Source organism: Podarcis vaucheri, assembly GCF_965113315.1.
Source record: "Podarcis vaucheri genome assembly, chromosome: 15".
NCBI lineage: Eukaryota > Metazoa > Chordata > Lepidosauria > Squamata > Lacertidae > Podarcis > Podarcis vaucheri.
In genome coordinates this window covers 21,989,238-22,011,810 of record NC_138753.1, presented here as the reverse complement: position 1 = coordinate 22,011,810, position 22,573 = coordinate 21,989,238, and the positions used below count along the sequence as shown (strand labels likewise).

At 45.7% G+C, this 22,573-nt stretch overlaps 1 protein-coding gene across 1 annotated transcript in view; it reads right to left on the bottom strand.

Annotated features, from left to right (window-relative positions):
- Positions 1–705: 705 nt before the first annotated feature.
- Positions 706–22,573, bottom strand: part of LOC309519793 (uncharacterized protein) — a 136,455-nt gene continuing 114,587 nt past the window's right edge. The window contains exons 76-88 of the mRNA XM_082200924.1: positions 20,705–20,867; positions 18,564–18,643; positions 15,389–15,549; positions 14,020–14,182; positions 13,516–13,685; positions 13,351–13,429; positions 12,346–12,504; positions 10,553–10,882; positions 8,659–8,777; positions 7,462–7,577; positions 4,176–4,305; positions 2,700–2,843; positions 706–1,904 (exon numbers count right to left, since the gene is read on the bottom strand). Of these exons, the coding sequence (XP_082057050.1) occupies positions 1,716–1,904; positions 2,700–2,843; positions 4,176–4,305; positions 7,462–7,577; positions 8,659–8,777; positions 10,553–10,882; positions 12,346–12,504; positions 13,351–13,429; positions 13,516–13,685; positions 14,020–14,182; positions 15,389–15,549; positions 18,564–18,643; positions 20,705–20,867 (2,003 nt within the window). The 3' untranslated portion in view covers positions 706–1,715. The remainder of the gene's footprint in view (positions 1,905–2,699; positions 2,844–4,175; positions 4,306–7,461; positions 7,578–8,658; positions 8,778–10,552; positions 10,883–12,345; positions 12,505–13,350; positions 13,430–13,515; positions 13,686–14,019; positions 14,183–15,388; positions 15,550–18,563; positions 18,644–20,704; positions 20,868–22,573) is intronic.

The following is a 22,573-nucleotide window of genomic DNA, read 5'->3' as shown; positions in this document are numbered from 1 at the left end:
CTTCCCTATACAGGGCTGCCTTCAAATGTCTCTGAGACTGTCTCTGGAAAAGTGAGACACTTGGAGGGTCTGCATTAAAGCATGGGGAACCCACCCAGGGGGACTCACCCAATTAAAGTACAGGGCGGGAATACCCCATTATGCTATTTTGGGCATCATGTTTCTCAAACATAATGTGTGTTAGGCCCTCTTAGTTGTAGCAGGAGGCACTGAGGCTGCATCCAGACAGCAGTTTATTCTGTTTTCATTTATTTCCTTACCTGATAATTTCCAAATTTCATGTGATCTCTTATGCAACATAAAAGCCACTTCTGGAAAAATCTAGCAGAAGTTTAGCACTCATTTCCATAGCATTTGCTTCCGGGGGGGGGGGGGACTGTCTCCAACCCCGTTAACCCAGAAAATCACAGGAGTTTTTTTGTGTTGCAATTTCACTTGACCTCTGGGAGGTATTCCAGCACACAGCTCTTTTCCCGTCATTGAAAATTTAGTGTGACAAGGCAGTATAGCAATAAAAAAGCCACAGTTCCACAACACAATGGGTAATGCAGTGTAAAAGGAATGAACATTAGAATCTGGGATAGAATCTGATGCGCTAGCATTATAATCAGGCAAAGTAACACAAGAATCCCCACATCTGAATGCTCTCCAAGTAGTGTCTCCTTTGTCAGGTGGTTTGGCTGTTATAGATGCTCATAGTGACTATTTGTGATATTTGTTACAGGATCAAACAGAATTTATTTTCCCACTGGGAACATGAAGCATGAGGCACAACCACAGTCCTGATTCCTCTCACATTTTGAATATTTACATGATGATTTTCAGGTAAGCTACCTAACAAACATTTCTCAAATGTGGCATTATCATATTTGCATTTTTATCTCCCATGGAAATTAACATTTTTTGCTCGACTTTACAACATAATGCACGTATTTTTCAACTGCATCCATCAGATTAGCAGTTATGGATTCTGCAACCTTTCAGGTGTCCACCTAACTCTTTGGGTGTGTATCAGATTAATTCAGAACTGTCATTTTGTGATACTGTAAACAAAACTGCCATTTCTCAAACTTCCTCTCTGTGTGTACACATTCCATACATACCTTCTCTTTCATGTAAAGTCATCTTGAGCCAGAACTAACCACCTTTCCTTCTGTTCATTTTTGACACCTGCAATGACCAAACCTTGTTTTTGGCTTCCCTTCTCCTTTGAAAAAGTTATTGCCTATATTCATTTGAAACTGGCAAGGACAAAGAAAATCATGTGCACGTTGGATTATAACTCTGTAACTGCACAATACTCACGTGATATTGCTCACAACACACCAGTAATGCACATCCATTGAGCACTTAAAATTTCCTTCCTAGATACTATCTGGAAAGGAAGGAGCAGTAGCAGGCAAACTGGTGAACTTTTGAAAGCTACAACAAAACTTGAGAAATCCCCTCACTGTCATTGAAAGCCCCTTCTCTCTGATCCCAACTATTTTAAAAAGAGAAAACATAAGAAGACCCCAGATTGTAATCCACATACCCTCAAACCATTTGGTACCCAAAACAGTTGCCTCCAATTTGCTACTTGGATTCACTCCTACTGCAATTCTTTAGGTCCCAAGAGAGTTAGGTATTTAAGTAAAGAGTTGATCACTCCAGCAAGAAATAAACACAGCCAACCAAATGTTCCTTGCTGGTTCAGAGTTTTGGCCAGTCTCCCCTCAGCTGCTGAGCTGGCCACCATGATGGATTTTCAGACAATGAGCCAGCTCCGATTCAACGTCTTTGATTTTCTGTGCAATGAGACTTCTCTTGATTCCCAGCAACACACTATGGTCTCTCTTGGCAGCCCAAGATTCAAGATGCTCCGAGAAGTGCTGTGCTTTCTCCTCAGGAAGACAACTTGTAGACTGTACAATGGGTGGGGAAGAAGGCGAGGAAGTGGGAAACAAGCAGAAGAAAGCCACTGAGTTGTCCTGAAGCAATTACTGGAATAGTGGTTGAGGCAAGATTGTAAACCAGGAGATCTGAGTTCTCATTACTCTGGTGCTACTCAAGAAGAGCAAGCCAGACAGTGTGGCCTCCTTCCTCCAGTTCTGATGCCTTGAAAAGCACTTGCTTCAAGTTTGTGACTGAAGAGTGTTCAATGAAGGCAAGCCAACCTTCAACCAACTGGATGCCCTCCAGATGTTTTGGACATGCTGGCTGGAGGCTGATGGCAGTGGTAGTCCAAAACATCTGCAGTGGAACATCTGGTAGGGAAGGTTGATGTAAACAGATTATCTAGTAGATGTTGGGTGAGGAACCTCATCATAGAATGAGTGAGATCTGTCTGCCCAGCCTCACTCTCTTGGGCACTAACTTACAATTTCCTGGTTTTTGTCTACCACATGCCCCAGAGTGTTTCAATAAATGTTCTTTTGCATTGCCATTTTTAGCACTGTAGACATAGGGATCCATGCAGGAAGCACACTTGCCACATGATGCATGTGAAGTGAGTTTGAGAGAGAGGGATGAGAAAATACTATTCCCTAGTTCATTCCTAGTCTTAAACCCAATGCCCAGCCTTACAGGGCTGTTGTGTAGATGTTGGGTTGTTGAGCACTTTGCATACAAGGAGCACTGTCAAGGCATATTCATCTGCATTTAAAATAATAGTCATTTGCATCACTGCCCCCTGCAATGAAATTGTGGTATGCACATACTGCAAATGAGGGTGACTCTTCTTGTGCTCTGAGTTCGCGGTCCAGATGTTCTTCCTCTTCTTGGATTGCTAAGGCCTGCACTGTCAGCTGGAAGAAATCCTCATTCAAGCCATCCAGCATCTCTTCCAGCTCTTCAATCTTCACCTAGAAAATGGAAACCATTAAAAAGGAGGAGGCCAAATGCAAGCGAGGACACAGCTGCTCTTGGAACAGTTGTGTAGAAGAGAGAATTTCATCATTTACAAAAGGTCATTTCTTACTGCTAAAAAGGCAAGAGTAGCCCTTCTGAACAGGACACAAGAGCCCTGCCCTCTAATGCACTTGGGCATGCCACACAGATGCCCAAATTGCACATCACTGGTAGATCCATTGATGGGACTGACCTATGCTTCCCTCCCCACATCATGTCACTTTGATAACATGTTGGTGTTGTTTGTTAAAGCACAATGATGTGTCATTGCAATAGCCTTATCCTGTCCTCAGTGAGTGACAGTCTATGAAACAGACTGAGAATGGAGAAACAAGAAGGGTATAGTATCATATTATACGGCAGGGTGGGAAACTGGATCTGACCAGCAGGCTGGATGTTGACCTCCCCCAACACCATGGGCTGTTTCTATTCAGTGGTCACATCTGCCCATGAGTCAACAACCTATTTCACCCATTATGTCAGGTGAAGCGTTTTCCTTTGCCTGAATGATCTGAAATCAAACCATGCAGGAAAAAAGAGGTTCCATGCGTGTTCTGGTCAGCTGATGGGAGGCTCCTGCAAAACCCACTTCCACAAGGAGCCTATGCCTGCCCTCCACCTGATGAGTGTAGTGTGGGTAGGCATGGCTTGGGGAAAACAGCAAACCAGAACCACTGCTAGGCTTTATTAGGCCTGCAGACAGGAGGTTCTCCACAGCTTTCACAGGTACACAACAGAGACATGGGCCAGCGTCACCCATGTATCTCCCTTAATAGGTAGTCTGGGGTCCAGAGCCTTCCAGTCTTAGAATAACAGCTCATCTAGAACCAGAGGTCATTTTGCCCAACGTTTTACCTTTTGGCAAACCCATTACTGTTTTGCTCAGAATGGCCAAGTGCCAGTCATCGTATAAATAACCCCTTCCCACCCTATCTGCATAAGGGGGGTATGAAAAGGCAGCCACCAGAAAACAACACATTTCCATAAAAAGGGTCTGCACATCAGAGCAAGACAGACTCTTCTAGAATTGGAAGGGTCTTCTTCCACTGGTGGATGGTGGACTAGCCTGATTTACATGGCCCCACCTACTTGAGCAAGTAGGAGGTGCAATGGGACAACCCATACTCTCTTCCACTGTAGAAAAATGATATTGACATAGCAGACATAAACAAGTCTTGCAAAGGGCTGAGCTAGATGACCCTTGGGATCCCTTCCAACCCTACAATTCTATTATTCTAAGTTGCAGGAGGTTAAGAGCCAAGTTGATTTCAGGTCAAGTGAGCTACCTGAAGGTCAGAGGAATCTCCTGCCCAAGTCTTCCTCTCACTGCTGCGTGCTCGTTCCTCAAGTTGCCCTGAAGTTTCCATTATATTTTGAAGCTCTGCTTGCAGCAGGAAACTTCTGTAATCTTGCAATCTGGGACACACAGGAAGAGGGGAAAGGGAAAAAGGAAAGTAGGATTTTCTGTGTGTTACACCTGCCTGCATCCAGAGAGCTAGCATTAAGCTCTCTGTCCATGCTTTGAAATGATGGAAAGAGGAGAGAAAATAATCAACCCGGTTAGAGAGCCCTCCTGGAGCAAGGCATCCATTAGGTTTCCAATATCATCTATTGTGGCTCATCCCTTTATCAGAGGGAAGAACCACATGACGGAGAGGGTTGTATTAAACCAGTGCTGTACTCCCAGGCCAAATTGAGTTAGGGGTGGAGTGCAACTGCTACTAACTCATTCAAAAATGGAGAGATTCCACACTTGCTACTACCTCAGAGCTATTTGCAGGATGGGCCTGTTTAGAAAGTGAACAATCTGGTTCCACAGAATCTAGCTTGCCTGAAATGGCTGCTTTGCTTCAGAAGGTTATTAAGCCATTGCAGACATCCTGGTGGCCTAAATCAATCACTGAGGCAATGGAGGAGGCTGTCTCACTGGAGCCAGTGGACCTTCAGCTGAAGCTGAATATTTGAAGATTCAGGACATTTTTTTTTTAAAAAAAAGCACTTTTCCACACAGTCCATAGTTAAATTATGGAACTCGCTCCTATAAGAGGCAGTGATGACCACTAGCAAAACAGGCCTGGACAAATTCATGGAGAAGACTATCCATGGCTACTAGCTATGATGGTTGGATACATTAATGCATCTGAATACCAGTTGCTGGAGACCACAGGAAGGGAGAGGGCTTTTGTGCTCAAGTCCTGCCTGTAGGTTTCCCACAGGCGTCTGGTTGGCCACTGTGAGAACAGGACGCTGGACTAGATGGGCCACTGGCCTGATCCAGCAGAGCCCTTATGTTCTTATGATGTGTGTTGGGCCTGGAACACCATAAGGAGATTCCTCTACCCATGGAGGTTTCATTAGACATCACCTTCCTCCTACCTTGCCCACATTTTCCCACTGCATGGCTATTTCTGACTGCCTCTGCCTTCTAAAGAATAGGAAAAATGCTACATGCATCCAATCTGACCAACACACAGAAGGATGAGGAAGAAAAAACCTGTCCAGAGTTTAGTTTTGATGGAGCTCAGTCAGCACCCAGCTGCTCCAAGCTAAGCAGGACCAGAACTGGAGGCCAGTTATACCTCCAACTGCCAAGGATGAAAATTCTAACACTAATTTGCATACGGCTGACTTGTTGCATGTATTGTGATGGAAGCAAGACAGGTCGGCAGGTGCAGGCTGCACTGAGCAATGAGGTCATACCAAGATCAGCCAATGTGGAGTGTTTTCCATTTATACCATTGGGCCAGCAAAAAACGTAAGAGGATGTTTTCTTAGAAACTCCTTCAGCCACAACATCGTCTCTTAATCCTCTGTCTACTGAGGACATAATTGATGCATAATTGAAGACTGAGAATAATTTCTGAGAACTATGAGATATCCCCATGGAAAAGAATGGACGTTGCACAACTGCACTGCTGGGTTGATTGCCTGTATTTGGTATCAGGATATTACCCAAGGGCAGAGTCTGATTCATTGCTTGTAAGGGAAGATGAGATCCTGTAGATAAATGAATGAATGGTTTTGGAAAGGCATTTTACTGCAGGGATATCGTCCTACATAGCTCCAGTTATCTAAGCGAGTCTTCTGAGCAAGCTTATGTTGCATATGGTATGTGCCTCTGGCATCATACTTATTTATTTACACAGACAATCCTCAGATGTTGTCTATTGCAATTCTGTACTCCCAGAAGCTGCTTCAAAAAATGCAGGACAGGGCTGCTGGCAGGCTGGTCCTGGGTCCTTATAGCATGGGGCTGGCCCACCAAATGAGGCAATATGTGATGAGACCACGTTGAGTGGCAGGATCCACAGGGGCAGCAGAGCTGGCCTCCAAGGAATGCATTGCTCCCTGATGTTGCCAGAAGTAAGAGCTGCCTTCTCTTCAGTAGCACATCCAGTGCTGCCTCTACAGCAGCCTCTTGTTGAATTAGACACAGTACTGATCTCCTCCTATCCCTAGGGAGGAAATGGGCAGGAGCTGCCCTTTGGGGTCTCTTAGGCTCTGAGCCTATCCAGCATGATTCAGAGAGAGCCCTGTGACAGCCTTTGTTTCCCACTTCAACCACCAGGTGAAGTTGATTTGGGTGCATGCGCCATTTTATGGTTTGCCACAGGTGCCGAAATGTCTTGCCCCAGTCTTGTTACTGCACCACAGCAAACACTGTTTCCAAAGTAAAACAACATTATAAACTCTTGCCTTTGCAACTTGAGACATTCACCTCTTTGTCTGGCCCTCCGATGCACTTGCTCCCTGTGCCTGCCAGGATCTGACCCAAGCCTGATCATGTCAGCGTACTACTTGGATCCCTCTAGCCAATATTTCTACAACTAGGAAAGGAGAAGATGGCTGCACACATACACCATACATTTAAAGTGTGTTTTCCACTCCCCAAAGAATCCTGGGAACTGTAGTTCATTGGGGGTGCTGGGAATTGTAGCTCTGTGATGGGGTAAATTACAATTCATCCAGGATTCTTTCTGGGGGAGGCAGAGAAGGTGCATGGTGTATATGCAGCTGATACTCTGACTCTGCCTGGCACATAGAAAACTTTAGTGGTGGTAAGGTTTCTTTTGGACACAAATCTACAAGCATGGAGTCAGCTAATAGACATTGATAGATGCCTCCTCTTTCCAAGAGTCTTCTGTTCCTTGTCAGTAGCCCAGTTATCAAGCAATGGGGCTCCCACTATTAGCAGTTTACTCCACACAAACCGTTCCCTGAAGGAGATGCCAATAGAATTATCCGAGCTCAGTGACTGTTTTCAGAATTATCTCTAAGCTCAGTAATTGTTATCAGTGATGTAAATGAAAAACAGGACCGTTTTCGGATAATATATATGTACCAATATTAAATACACAGACAAAATTCATTACAAAGGGCTAGCTTCCTCTATTTCGGTGAGATAGGGAAGAAGGAACATTATATAAGCTAAATAATCAATTGTGCAACTGAAAAATGCCCTTGTTATTGGAATATATGCACTAATATCGCAACACAGCAATATGACACGAGTACAATTATTTGTCTGTCACAATCTTGGATTACTTATCTAGTGAAACCAACATCAGCTACCTTTCTCGTGGGCGTTGCTCAAGGAAACGAGAGTCAGGCAACATTCGGAGACTCAGCAGTTCTTCAAAAATCGACCGAGCAGCTAAACAAACAGGCGAGCAATTTTTCATCGGATTCTGAAAGAATCAGCACAGAAGGCAGAACTTTTAGTGGTCCTAATCAAAGGGTCTATTCATCAGAAATATCGAGCACCCAAGATTTTGCTGACATCGTGGGATTAATTTTTTATTTTTGTTTACATCCAGCTGCTTTGAAATTCAGGCCTTTGGGTTTTTCTTCTCACAACCCAAAAGCTGGGGGTTGAAAACAAAAGAACAGAAAGCATACACAGAAGTTAAAAACTTCCAACTCACATTCTACAGCCTTTTTCTGTACAGTGGTGCCTCGCAAGACGAAATTAATTCGTTCCGCAAGTTTTGTCATCTAGCGAATTTTTCGTCTTGCGATGCACGGTTTCCCATAGGAAACAAAGTCGCGAAAAGTTTTCGTCTTGCGAAGCAAGCCCATAGGGAAATTCGTCTTGCGAGGCAAATCGAAAACGGAAAAACCTTTCGTCTAGCGAGTTTTTTGTCTTGCGAGGCATTCGTCTTGCGAGGTACCACTGTAATTTAATAATTCTAACTTTTATTTCTGATTGTAGTAATAGGTAGGGATGCCTGAGAAATTAGATTTCTGTGAAATCTAATCCACTGTAATGGATAGGAATTCGGGGCTAGAGAAAAGAAACTACCTCTTTGTGCAGCGCTTAGTTCAACAATGGAACTCACTCCTATATGGGACAGTGAAGGCCACCCACATGAATGGTTTTAAAAGAGGATTGGGCAAATCTATGCAGGACAATGGCTATTAGGCATGATGGCCATACTGCACCTCCACAGTCAAAGGCAGTAATCCTTCTGCCTACCAGTTGAGGCCTCTTGTGCTTAGGCCCTGCTTGAGGGTTTCCCACAGGCATAGAGTTGGCCACTGTGAGAACAGGGTGATAGACTCTACGGGTCATTGGCACAATCCAGCAGGTTCTCCTCATGTGCTTATGAATTCAACTATCCTTCCGATTTTGTGCTTCTCTGAATTTGGCAAGATCATTTGCAGCTCATGCTCCAAAACCATTTTAGAAAGTGTCATTTACAATTTAGAGCCACATCTGTAGTGCTACAGCATTCATGTGGGTGGCCGGAACACCTGAAAACTTATTACCTTCCCTGCTGTCTCTCCTGCTCCCCAAGAACACTGGAAAAAGGCATCAGCTAGGGCAGCCACTGCTGTGTTGAGCTCTTTCCAAAAGCCAACGTTTGGAGGAATAGCTTCCTTAGAGCCTGGGAGCAGGGGAGAAAGATAAAAAGACCGATCTGTGTCATCAGAATTCTTTGAATCCTCCAGATGTAGCCTCACTCAATGTGGAAGCCCCTTTCCATTAGACACTCCCATCTGGAGATTCAGAGTTTTGTTCAGTTCACTGTCCCTTGCCACAATATTACACCTTTCTGCATGCAACCATCCAGGCCAGATGAGATGTAGTTCAGGAGAGCCAAGCTCCAGACAGAATTTTTTAAGCTAGCTAAAGTTTGAACCACAATTTTGTCCAATTACTCATAGCAGTCAAGCGATGAGACTGTTTTGAAGATTCAGTAAGCTAAACCCATCTTCAGCTCGCCCTTTTGGAAGACTGTCTGCATTATTAGGCAGGGCTTGTGTGGTGCAACATGCAGATTTAGAAATAGGCAAAACCTTCAGCAGAGCATCTCATAAGCCAGGAACCCACACCTCCATTGTGCTATTGTTAGCATAAGGCACAAACAAGGAAGAGGCCAGACTCTCTCCTGTAATATGCACTGCAGATCTAGTTCTTGGAGCTGCTGTCTCTCTGCTTTCCTCTGCCATGATCCTGCGCAATGAAAGGTTAAGGAAGGAAGTGAAGAGACCAAAAAGAAGATCTGCAAAAGGTATTTTTGTCCTTGCTTACAATATTACCCAAACAGCAGAAGGACTGAGAAAGGAAGATCATTATTGGGGAAACTATCACAATGAAGGAAGTGTTGTGCCAAATACCTGCTACACAAATAGGATAAAAAAAAAAATCCCCTGCACCCAGTTATGCGGAAAGGATATCATTAGATCACAGGGTGTAGCAGCCTTCTTTGCATTTGACATGGCAATTGTCAGAATTTCATCATTATATTCCAGGCATTCAAATCAGCCTTCAGTACTATGAAGTACATGCTTTTGCATGCAGAAGATCCCTGTTTCACTCCATGACATATCTACAGTTAAAGGAAACCAAGTATCATGGAGGGAACAAGGGACCATGTGAAAAGAAACAAACACTGGGGATTGTTGGGAAAAATGGCAGCCCCATGGCAAGTTCCACCTCCCTTTGAATAATGTCTGAACAATTTGGCAATACATAGAATCATAGAGTCAAAAAGGATGCAGAGGGTCATCTAGTCCAACCACCTGCAATGCAGGAATCTCAACTAAAGCATCCATGACAGATGGCTATCCAACCTCTGCTTAAAAACCTCTATTCATTTCTTTCACTCCTATTTTTTATCATTGGGTAGAGGGGGCAGAGAAATCCACATCCGAATGACATTAGGACAGGCAGTAATAATAATAGTAGTAGTAGTAGTAGTAGTAGTAGCAGTAGTAGTAGTAGTAATAGTAATTCATTATTACAGTCAAAGACCAGTTCAATCGCCTTCTTAATCTGGCCCGCTGACGGTCCGGGAATCAGTATGTTTTTACATGAGTAGAATGTATCCTTTTATTTAGAATGCATCTCTGGGTTATTTGCCGGGCATAGGAAGTCATTCATTATTTTTTTCCAAAATATAGTCCGCCCCCCCCCCCAAGGTCTGAGGGAAAGTGGACTGGCCCCCTGCTGGAAAAGTTTGCTGACCCCTGAATTAGATGTTTCAGAGTGTGAATGTTGGCACGGGGCTGTTGTTTTCATTGCAATGCTCATTTCTGCCACCAGGTGGCAAGTATATATATAAAAAAGAACATGTCTGGCACTTTTGAATGCCTCTGTCAATCAGAGTTGACAGTGCTGGGTTGGATGGTCTGACAGCTTCCTTCCACCTAACTATACCTGCTTTGATGTGTGCCATGGCATTCAGCAGCACTGTGACAAAGCCCCCAGCACTCTCCAGGTGTGATGAAAGTATATACAGGAACCTGTTGGTGGCATCATAGTAGGAATCTCTGGCGAACTGAACCTCCGTAGGGCCTTGCCTGGGGACTGCTTGAGCCAAGAGGAGAACCAGCGCTGGCAAGGAGAAGGCTCTTCCCAGAAGGCGTGTGACAGTGCAGGCAAAGCGGTAAACCACAAAATGGCGAGGGGAGAGGCTGGTGAGGTCAGTGGGGACCACAGCATCAACAGAAGGTCCTGAAGAAAGGTGGCCATTATCTATGTTTTCACCTGGAAAAGGGGGACACAACAATGGAAAGTTGGCACTGAAAGTCATTCTATAGTCAAGGACAGTGGTTCCCAAACTTGGGTCTCCAGCTGTTTTTGGACTACAACTCCCATCATTCCTAGCTATCAAGACCAGTGGTCAGGGATTATGGGAACTGTAGTCCAAAAGCAGCTGGACACCCAGGTTTGGGACACATGGGTCTAGGATCATGGATGAGGAGCCTTTGGCCCTCCTGATGTTGTTGAACTACAGCTCTCATCAGCCCTAGCAAGAAAGGCCAATGGTTAGGGATTATGGGAGTTGTAGTTCAGCAACATTTGGAGAGCCAAAAGTCCTCAAGTCTAAAAATAGCATTATTCTGAAAGCATGAAATTGTTCTTTATTCCTGAATCACCTCAGTCCCTAAAATAGCCTTATCCCTGTGTTTGTGAGATGAATAGGGATGTTTGTAAAATGAACAGGAGTTCCAGGAGTTAGGTTTTTCTTAAATGGTATATTTAGAAACATATATTTCTCTGACAGTGAAGGCAGAGCATTGCGATCATGGCTAGCAGCCACTGACAGCCTTATTCTCCATGAATTTGTGCAATCTTCTTTTAAAGCCATCCAAAGTTGCTGGCCATCACTGCTTGCTATGGGAGAGAGTGCCATGTTCATTTATCTGTCCTGGGAGCTTTCAATGTTCAGCTTCTCTGGATGTCCACAAGCTCTAGTGTCATGAGAAAGGAAGACAAGCTTTTCTCTATCCACTATCTCTGTGCCATGCATAATTTTACGGCTTTTATCACATCCGCTTCTTAATCACTTTAAACCCAAAAGTCCCAGATAGCATCTTGGGGGCTGGCTGCCAGAGACAGTCAGATATAATATAAACGGCCGTCAGCGTGCACATGAGATTTGCTTCATGTCCCCCCACACGTTTCCTGCTTAAGCCCCCATAGGTAAAGGGACCCCTGACCATTAGGTCCAGTCGTGGCCAACTCTGGGGTTGCGGCACTCATCTCGCTTTATTGGCCAAGGGAGCCGGCGTACATGTGGCCAGCATGACTAAGCTGCTTCTGGCGAACCAGAGCAGCGCACGGAAACGCCATTTACCTTCCCGCCAGAGTGGTACCTATTTATCTACTTGCACTTTGACGTGCTTTCAAACTGCTAGGTTGGCTGGAGCAGGGACCGAGCAACGGGAGCTCACCCCGTTGCGGGGATTCGAACCATCGACCTCCTGATTGGCAAGTCCTAGACTCTGGGGTTTAACCCACAGTGCCACCCGCATCCTTTTTAAATGCTGGAGATTTAAAGAGCAACCTTGGCATTCTACGATGGAACGAAGCAAAGGGGAGGAATCACCAAACCACTTCAATGATTTGCATGTGTTTCTATGCATCATTCCCACTTCCTCTCTGAGGCAATCCCAAGAAACGCAGGGATAATGGGTATCAGAAGATGCAGGAATCAGCTCTATCACCTGGAGAAGGAGGTGAGTGTGGGGGCTGCTGGGATGTCTCCAAAAACTGCTTGATCTCGCCCAGGGTCTTGGCAAGGGGGGACGTCGCCATCAGGGCCTCTACTTCCAGCTCGCTTACGCAAGCAAGCATGCTGCTCTTGCGAGGCTGCAGGTCCAACCCTGACAAATACAGACAAGGCATATATCAGCTGAAGGTGCTGCTTGTAGACTCAGAGAGACAAGGATGAGGATGATGACTTCATGCAGATTACTAAATTCATGCAGCGGGGAGGGGCTGTTATGTAACACACTGTCACAAGGGTCACTTGCATGGCCTGAAAAAATGACCTGTATATACATAACTGATGCTCTGAAGCTTGCAGACCGCATGCGGCTTATGTTTCCATCTAGTGGCAGCTCAGGACAACTGCACCTCCCAACAACCACAGACAGAGGGAAACTAGACGGGCAATTAGGATTTCCTGTGGTTTCGTGTGTATTATTTTAAACTAAGCGGCTGCTTTCAAGATTCCGCACATTTTGAAAAGTGGTGTTTTCAGAAAGATTGTTAACCATTTCCTCCCTTACCCTGATCTAAATTGCCCCTTCCTGCTGTTAACGCATGCAATTGTTTTGTTCTCAGAAGCCAACAGCATCTTCGGAGGAGCTTCGCTAGGGAAAGGGCATGGATGTTTAGGATATCAGATTCAAGTGCAGATGTTTACAAGAGTCCTTTGTGTCTGCAATTTGCACTGGGAGGGGGAACACCTTTTAGGGGAGCAAATGAGAGTCGCACCCAGCCACGCAAATTGCATGTGTGTGCACTGGGGTCATCATGTTGTACCTGTGAATGGATGGATATCAGTGGATTGGGTATGTGGATTAGAGAAAGGAGGTGGACTGGCTCTATCGACTTTTGTTTCAGGCCACAAACACATTGCCCCAAAGGGAATGCAGCCCTCGAGGGAAGTGGGGGTTCTCCTTCCCTGTTCTATAACCAGGTAAAAAGGCTGCACACATCCTTACCTTGGTCTTCAAAGCCACGAGAGCTAAGGGAGGCCCGTTTCCCACCGGAGAGCACACGCTGTGTCAGGGAGCTAGTACCCTACACAGGAAATAATGTTCAAATATCACAGGAATGAGAGACAGAGACAGAGAGAGAGAGCGCCAAAGGGAGACCTTCATTCTTACCGGACATCTTTGCTGAGTTCCAGCTTGCTCTCGGATAGCCAGGCCAGATCCACCAGCTCCATTGTGCCCCTGTGCCCCTTCTGGCTTCGCCGTCACCTTCCCAAAATGGATTTTCCGCAGCAAAATCCCCAGGACTTTCATTAACTCTGTTGCCTCCTGCCACTCAGAACCTAAAAGAATTCAGCAATGCATTAATCAGTTAATACAGCTTCCTTAACAGCCTGTAAAGCAGCTGTTTTCATGCCTCTTGGAGATTTGCTCATGCAGCTACATTCAGAGCAAAGAAGCAAGCTCCATGGGTCACCACAAGTGTCACAGTGAAATATCCATAAGAAAAGAGACCATTAAAAGGTGCAAAGGAGAATTTTAAAAATGAAAAACACACCATTATTTGCTTTCACATTTTGGTCAATTTTAATGGGTGCCTGGCACTTGTAGAAAATTCCTTTTTTAAAAAAATGGCAGGGAAGTGTTCTGTTTTCCCTGTTTTCCCAGCTCTCTCACCTGAGTAGCCCATTGCTTGCAAGACTCCAGAAAGCTTGATGGAGGAGCTCTCACTTTCTTGGGTCTCCTTGGCTGAACTGAAGGTGACCTGGGCTCTATCCCTGGTGACTGTGGACCTTTCCATGCCCTTCAATGCATCCATGTCCACTGTCTGTACCAGATCCTACAAACAGAGATCAACGGCCTTAATGTTTTACTGCTGTCTCAGATTTTATGACCTCGTCAAATTGCTTTTGCCTTCACTGGGGAACATTAAATTGTTTAGGAAAATAGGAAGCTGCCTTATGGAAAGGTCAGACTATTGCCCATCAAACCTTTGAGTGGCAGAGGCTTTCCAGGGTCTGAGGCAGAGAGAATGGCACTGGGTCCTGTAAACCAGGGATAAGGAACTTCAGTTTTGTTTTGTTTTGCCAGGGGTGCATGTCAAATGTGGCCCTCCACTCCTCTCTATCTGGCCCTGGGGACTCTCCCCACACCACACCCCTTCCCAGCCAGCCACACCCTCTCTCCATAGGCCACACTCCTCAGGGGCCCTGCTTCATTTGTTGCTCCACCCACTTTATCTCTGGTTCTGCCAGCCACTGCATGTGGCCCTCAGAAAGCGGCCCGGAAGAGACTGCTACCTTTGGATTGAAAAAGGTTCGCCAGCCCTGCTACAAACATTTCCTAGTGAGCTGCTCTGGAAATCTGAATCACTCATCTCCTTAACCAAGACTTTCCCTTGGTATGTCTCACCAAGCCTCACACCAGACCTGCCCTTCCTCACCTCAGTTATCCAGTCTGCTGCTTTACCCTGCCAGCCCATTCACGACTACGCCACCTGTTTGTGGCCCACAAGTCTATTGCCACATGCCAGGGCCCAGACTTCATGGTGGCCTGTTTCAAGCCAGACCCCAGGCCTGACAGTCCCCTAATTCCCCATGCAGCCCTCAGGGGGCGCCTCCTTCTTTCAGCTTCAAGCTTATTGTAATTTAGCCACATCAATGTTGCCCATAGGTGTGCATTGATGTACCCTAGTGCAGAAACATTTAATGAGGGCCAGGGATCTAAAACCTGCCAATGTTGAAGGACCCTGCCTGAGCGGACAGACTCAGGGGCAACACCTCTTGGTTACCCAGAAGTGTGAAATTTATTGCTATATTCTGCCCCCAGTGGAATTTTGGTACCTACATCTAGAATGGCCACCACCATGTGATTGGTCAAGAATCATGATCTTGCTAATCTGGTCCATAGATGGGCAGGTGCATTATACCCATTAGTAACCCATTCAGGTGAGTGCAGTGCTCCAGTTTGTTGGAAATAAAGTGGGGTCAAAAGCCAATGAGAAAATATATTTCTACACACATGCTCCCCTCCTCATAGCACTTACCAAAAGACTCTGGATCTTCTGGCTGATGCCTCGGTAGAAGGCCAGGACGTCTGCCCGGTGTTTTGCTAGCTGCGATGCCAAGTGAAGGTTCTGGTCCTCCAGCTTGTCATACAAAGTGCGGACACTGAAATCTTCCAGGTCTTTTGTTGCAAACTGGTCACCTGAAACAAAGGCAGCTTATCCATTTAATTGACTATGAACTTTGGTATAAAGGAAAAGAAGCTTTGCGGTCCTTACTTTGATTTATTTCTTTGTGGTGGGAAGGGAGGAGAAAGAAGCTCAGAAATGGAGAGACTCTTCCAGTAACTCTCCCGTCTTATCTTGTCTTCAAAAATGGCACGGGATGAATGGTTGGGACAGAAGGACCAGGGTTCAAATCCATGCTCAGCCACATAGCTTGCTGGATATACTGGAACAATTTCTCTCCCCCCCCCCTTCTCTCTCGGTCTAAACTACTGCATAGGATTTCTGTGGTGAAACAACAACAACTGGATAGACTCCATGAAAAACCATCCTGATAAGTACATAGGGAAAACTCAGTTGGATCTGTACAAAGGCTCATCGAGTCCAGCTTCCTGTTCTTATAGCTCCTACCCAGGTCCCAGATGCCTATGGGAAGACAAGAAGTAGGATCTGGGTGCAACCACCACCTTCCCATTTGTGGTTCCCAGCCAGTGGTATTTAGAGGCCTCCTGTCTCTGGCAGTGGAAGCAGAGCAGCCATTGATCACCTTATCTTGACCTTGGGAAATGATCTTGCCAGCCTGTCTCACCTGATGCTGAATCTTGTACCATTCCAGCCCCAGGTGAAGACCTTTTTGAATCCCTTGAAGATCTACCCTAGAAGTTGGGGGCTGCACACAAATGTGGTCAGACATCCTTTCCCTTAAAAAGCAGAGACATCACCTTGCTGACAAAGGTCCGTATAGTTAAAGCTATGGTTTTCCCAGTAGTGATGTATGGAAGTGAGAGCTGGACCATAAAGAAGGCTGATCGCCGAAGAATTGATGCTTTTGAATTATGGTGCTGGAGGAGACTCTTGAGAGTCCCATGGACTGCAAGAAGATCAAACGTATCCATTCTGAAGGAAATCAGCCCTGAATGCTCACTGGAAGGACAGGTCATGAAGCTGAGACTCCAATACTTTGGCCACCTCATGAGAAGAGAAGACTCCCTGGAAAAGACCCTGATGTTGGGTAAGATGGAGGGCACAAGGAGAAGGGGACGACAGAGGACGAGATGGCTGGACAGTGTTCTCGAAGCTACCAGCATGAGTTTGACCAAACTGCAGGAGGCAGTGGAAGACAGGAGTGCCTGGCATGCTCTGGTCCATGGGGTCACGAAGAGTCGGACACGACTAAATGACTAAACAACAACAACACGTGAGAAAGAGAGTGTGTGACACATCATTGAATGAGAATGAATAGAAGTGGGAACTACAACAAATTGTGGCAGTGTGAAGTGCTCCATGCTCAGGATTCAAACTATTGCATTCTATTTCTCTTGCCCCCCCCCGTTTTTCACCTCCTCCCCTCCTCATCAGTGAGCATCCCATGCCCTCTGAGCAAGCTCAACCCTTGTAGAGCTGTTTTAGGGTTTCCACTTACCCCCTCCTTTTAAGGTTTTCCCTGCTAAACATTTGATGCTGCCCATTTGTGCCTTGGTGATGTCATTTTAGCTACACAAGCAATGCCATTCACAGCCTGAACTTTAGGAATACAGGGAAGGATCCTGCAGAACTTTGGCTAAGTGGGTCAAAACCTGAAATCAGTCCCCAGAAAACCACAAGGTTGGAAGCAAATATTGACAGTTTTCACAGCGTCCCTAGTGAGGTGCCCTAGATACTTCCAAAGTGTTAATTATCAGCTATTATTAGTCTGGTATGATGTGCGCATGACATTCAAGCCTTTCAGGGTGCAATATATGTGTATGTGTGTGTGCTCATTTAAATCCTCTTTATGGGTTCAGAAGTTACTCTTGGCCACTCACAATACTCATAAGAATGGTCTACCAGTGTGAGTGGTATTGTGTGAACTAGGAGCACACAAATTTCAGAAGCAGCAATGGCCATTATCACTAATCCTTCAGTGAGTACTTTTAATTTTTTTAATTTTTTTTTTTTTTTTGCTAAAGCTGTAATGGCTGAGATCTGCAAATTCACAGAGGGCACCACTTGGGCATCTGTAGTTCTTAGGTGAATTTCAAAAGTTCCCAAGGTATCCACGGTGGCCTTTTCACACATCAGACTTGTTTGGAAGCCTAATCCTAGGTCCCTAATGAGTTCATGTGCATGGCATATGTATTTGCAAGCACAAATTTGCCTCCACTTTTCATTTTCAGGTGTACACATCAAACATCTTAGGTCTACAACTTAACTGAGAGAATTTAGTAAACAAACTGTCAGGGTGACAGTGGCAATTGAAATGCCGTGCCTTGATTTTTTTCAGTGATATTTTTGTAGTGGAACCACCCCCAAAGAGTGTAAACACTGCCATCTGCTGGACATAGCTCCACCTGCACTATCATCAGTAAACGCTTCCACCTTACATTCTCATCTGACAAAAACAAAAGTTCCTGCACCATGGTGAGTTATCCGGAGAAAAGGCAAGCGTGATCAATATACCTTTGCCAAACCTGTGCCCTGCAAATGTTTTGGACTACAACTCCCATCACGCTTAGCAATTGTTTAATTTGGTCTGGGGATGATGGGTGTTGTAGTACAAAGCAACTTGAGGGCTCCAGGTTGGAGAAGATTGGTTTAGAGGGAACCAGTGGGTAGTGCTAATCCATACCCACATCAAATAACTCCACAAATTCTGAAAAAGTCCAGGAAACCAGCCACCAGAGCACATGTGCCATTGCTATCAAGCGACTGATGTTCAGTTTTAAAATGGCCCTTGCATGTGCAAAAGAACAGTATTTTCTCCTCTCTGAGAGGCGAGGCATCCCAAAAGCATCCCATGCTGGATTATAGCTTTGATTACAGCACATGCCTTGCTTCAGTGTTTTGTGGTTGCTTTGGCAAACTCATTTTGGGTCAGAGATTTCCCATGTCAGGACTGGAGATCAAAATCGCTTGCCAGCATTTGGGTGTCTGTGTGGGATGGGGAAATATGCAACATTCACCTGCCTGTTTGTGAGAACATGGAGCCTAATCTTCCAAAACAAAGTCTTACCTAATCCTGGGAAAGTTCCCTCTCCTGCATCAGGTTCTTCTCCAGATCCCTGGGAGCCAAGAGCTTCATAGAACTGGATGCTGCAAGAACAGGGGGAGAAATGTACACAAGAGCTTGAGAAAGTGCCTCTTTTATAAAGGCTGTCTCTTGTGTTGAGACTAGGGATGGGAAGATCTGTTAACTGGGATTACGCTCAGTTTCTTATTTTCCCTCCTCACTCATAGAGGAGAAGGCTATCCATGGCTACTAGCCATTACAGTGGTACCTTGGGTTAAGTACTTAATTCGTTCCGGAGGTCTGTTCTTAACCTGAAACTGTTCTTTACCTGAAGCACCACTTTAGGTAATGGGGCCTCCTGCTGCTGCCGCGCCGCAGGAACACGATTTCTGTTCTCATCCTGAAGCAAAGTTCTTAACCCAAGGTACTATTTCTGGGTTAGCGGAGTCTGTAACCTGAAGTGTATGTAACCTGAAGCGTATGTAACCTGAGGTACCACTGTATGGCTGTGCTTTGCCTCCACTGTTAGAGGCAGCTGAAGTAGAAATTCTGCAAAACCCATGACCAGCAAGGTCATTGCTGCTATGCAAGTGTGCAGCCTGGTCACAAAACTGACAGTAATCCATTTTGAAGGAAGCTAACTGTCCACTAGAGTGGAAAACAATCCCATATAAGATGCAAGGAGGGCTCTGCATGTACAGCAAAAAACACCACCAGCACCATAGGTTGAATAAGTGTTTTTAACAACTATTGTTGTGTGAAGTGTTGGGGTGGCAGAAGGTGGCAAAATGTGGTTGAACAAACAGCCAAGATTACGTATATTTCCCAAATAGGGGGTGTGCTAATGGAATGCTCTCACAGACTCTTTTGGACTCTGTCCCGTAATACATGACTGAATATAATAGTCTGACTAATTGGGAATCTGGTCTGAGCCTCTGTATTGAATCCCCAAGGAGAATTTTCTCCCATGCAGTAATGCTTCTGAATACCACTTTCTGGGAACTGTAGGATGGGGTAGGCCTCTTGTGATTGGGACTTCCTTGCAAATTTCCCATGGGTATCTGGCTGCCCACTGTAAGACCAGGATGCTGGACTAAGGTGGGCCATTTGCCTGACCTAACAGGTTCTTCTTATGTTCATTTATTGACATTCACACGTCAGTTTATGATTTTTAGTTTTATTTTTAAAAAACACACAAGCTGCCCTTTTGTTTTAAGAACCAAATTTCTGTTTGTTGCCCTGAATCAGGATGGGGGGGGGGAATTCAATTCAGTTTGCTAATTCACACTTTTCAGAACAATGCCTGAACCAAAACATAAAGGCATCCTATGAAATTTGCACTTTTCCTGATTTTGCAGTGCACTTTTAAAGTCAAGCAATGTGTACAAAAAGGTATGGATTGGGGTAAAGTATGCATAAAGCAGCACATATTAGTGAAAAAAGCCTGTCTGACGCCACCTGCCACGCACCGGAGCCTGATGGGGGGAAGGGGCAGGCCACGTGAAGCAGTGCTGCCCCCCCCACGGCCCACGCCGCCACCAGGGGCACAGGGGCACAGCCAGAGAGCCCCCTGTGCTGCCACCTGCCACCCTGGGGCAGCCAGGCCCGCCCAAGGGAGGGGATCCCCTTTAAAAGGGGATCCCGAGATCTAGTGCTCCCCACCATCCCTTTGAGGCCCTGTGGCTGGGGGGGGGGCAAAGACCCCAGGCCTACCTTTGGAGTGATGAAGTCCAGCAAAGTCCTTTCCAAAGAAGCTCTGGAGCCTACTGATGATTCCCAGATAAGATCCTCCCCCTATTGGGTGGGCAGGGTGGTTCCTCCCCCTACCTGGCCTGATCACCTTGGCAACACCTCCCCAGGCAGGATTGGGCAACTGACTGAGGTAGGCGGAGACCTCCAGGTATCCCACCTGGGGAAGGCAAAGCCAAGCCTGTGCTAATGGTGCCGCATAGGGTCCGGGGAGCTGCAGCTGCATATGACCACGCAAAGGGTGCCCTCACATTCAATGTGGGGAGCGGTCATGGGGGGGGATCACAAACTGATGTGGAAATGTGAAGAACTGAAGAATGAAAAAAAATTAGAATCTGAGAGACACTAGAATTGATGCCCAAGGTGGCATCGGTGATTAGGCTTCCGTCACTCACCTCTCTTTAATGAGCACATACTCCGGGGGGATGTGTGGCTCTCCCAAGCTCCTCCACCGTGGCTTCCAGCTCTTCATTGGGCTTGGAGCAGTGCTGGGATGCCTTAGGAGAACAACTAAGGCTGTCAACACCACAGTGAGGAACCCCAGGATGAAAAGCACAGCTGAAAAGGCAGGAGAACACAGTGGTGATTAAACGAAGGGAAACGGGTCACCATGATTTCTTCTCAGAGGCCTGATGGTAGTCTAAGGGAAGTTCTTGAGTTCCCTTCCCCTGCTCCACTTTATCCAGGTGGCATTCATTAATGGTTCCCAGTTCATGCTTCCACCACCTGCTTAACTTCCCCCCTCAGCCTCCCTTCTCTATGGTTCAGGTGCCTCTTGCTAGTCCTCACAGCTTGTTTGGCCTGAACTGACCATCCTTCAGAGGCAGCAGAGCTAAGGCTGAAGAGGCAGAGTTTGCAGCAGAAATGGGGAACCTGTGTCCCTCCAGGTGCTTTTGAACTCTGTGGATTTATTTGAATTAAGTTTTAATAGGCATTGTGTAACGTGTTCTGACATTTGCATCGCAATGTGCATTGTATTTGGTATACTGTATAGTGGTACCTCTGGTTAAGAACTTAATTCGTTCTGGAGGTCCATTCTTAACCTGAAACTGTTCTTAACCTGAGGTACCACTTTAGCTAATGGGGACTCCCGCTGCTGCTGCGCCGCCGCCACACAATTTCTGTTCTCATCCTGAAGCAAAGTTCTTAACCCGAGGTACTATTTCTGGGTTAGCAGAGTCTATAACCTGAAGTGTCTGTAACCTGAAGCATCTGTAACCCGAGGTACCACTCTATAGGAATTATAGCCCAGTGACACCAGAAGAGACAAAGGTTCTCTCCTCTCATAAGAAGAACTTGCTAGATTAGATCATCTACTCTTGCATTTTGTTCCCATAATGGCAATCCATTGCTTTGCTGTTTCGTTTCAATTATTTACTTCTTTTCATCCTGCATTTTATTCTGTGAGCTGCGCTGAGATCTTATGATGAAGGGTGTTATGTAATAAATCTAATAAATAATTAAAAAATCCAGGTGCCTGTGGGAAACCTGCAAAGGCATGACCCGAACACAAGAGCACTCTGCCCTCCTGTGGTTTCCAGCAAGTAGCATTCAGAAGAATTACTGCCTCTGGTTTCAGTTCTTATGGAGCGGGACAGATCTGTCTATGGCTAGATGGGAGTTATAAGTCGAGTAACATCTGCAGAGGCACACGGTCTCTCTGCACTCTGGGTCTTTCACTCCACTTTGTCTGCTGCGACAAGGTGACCCACAAACTAAGGCCTTTCCTTCCATGCAGAAATATGGGTGCGGTTCAGTTGCAAGAGCATTGGAAACAATGCTTAAGTGTCTGGCATATTTGAGACACATAAAGGAAAAACAAGTCATCCTTAGAACTCTTGCACAGAGAAGACTTCTTGAGATCACACTATGCCTAGCTCTACTTTGCAATCCATACCAAAGCAAATATTCCACGGTGTGTTTATTTTGACACCAGCACGTGCTGGAAACCATTACGTTTGCTGCTCTTATGGAACAAACTGAAGAAATTACTTGCATTCTTAAGGCAAGGTGTGGCATACCTGGGCTGCTCCTCATTGCTGGCTCCACCTGCTATTGCTATGCAGCAAATAATTGCTTACACAGGAGGAGGAGAGTTGCTGCAGGAGAGGATGGGAGACCAGAAGTCTAGAGACTCTGTCTTGTTCCTCTGTTTGTATAAGCAGATTAACTGCTACAGATAATTAATATGAATCAGTCACCTCAAGTCACCTTCCCACAGGGCATCTGCTTTGCCATGATGCATGTTGCAAGAAGTCAACTCT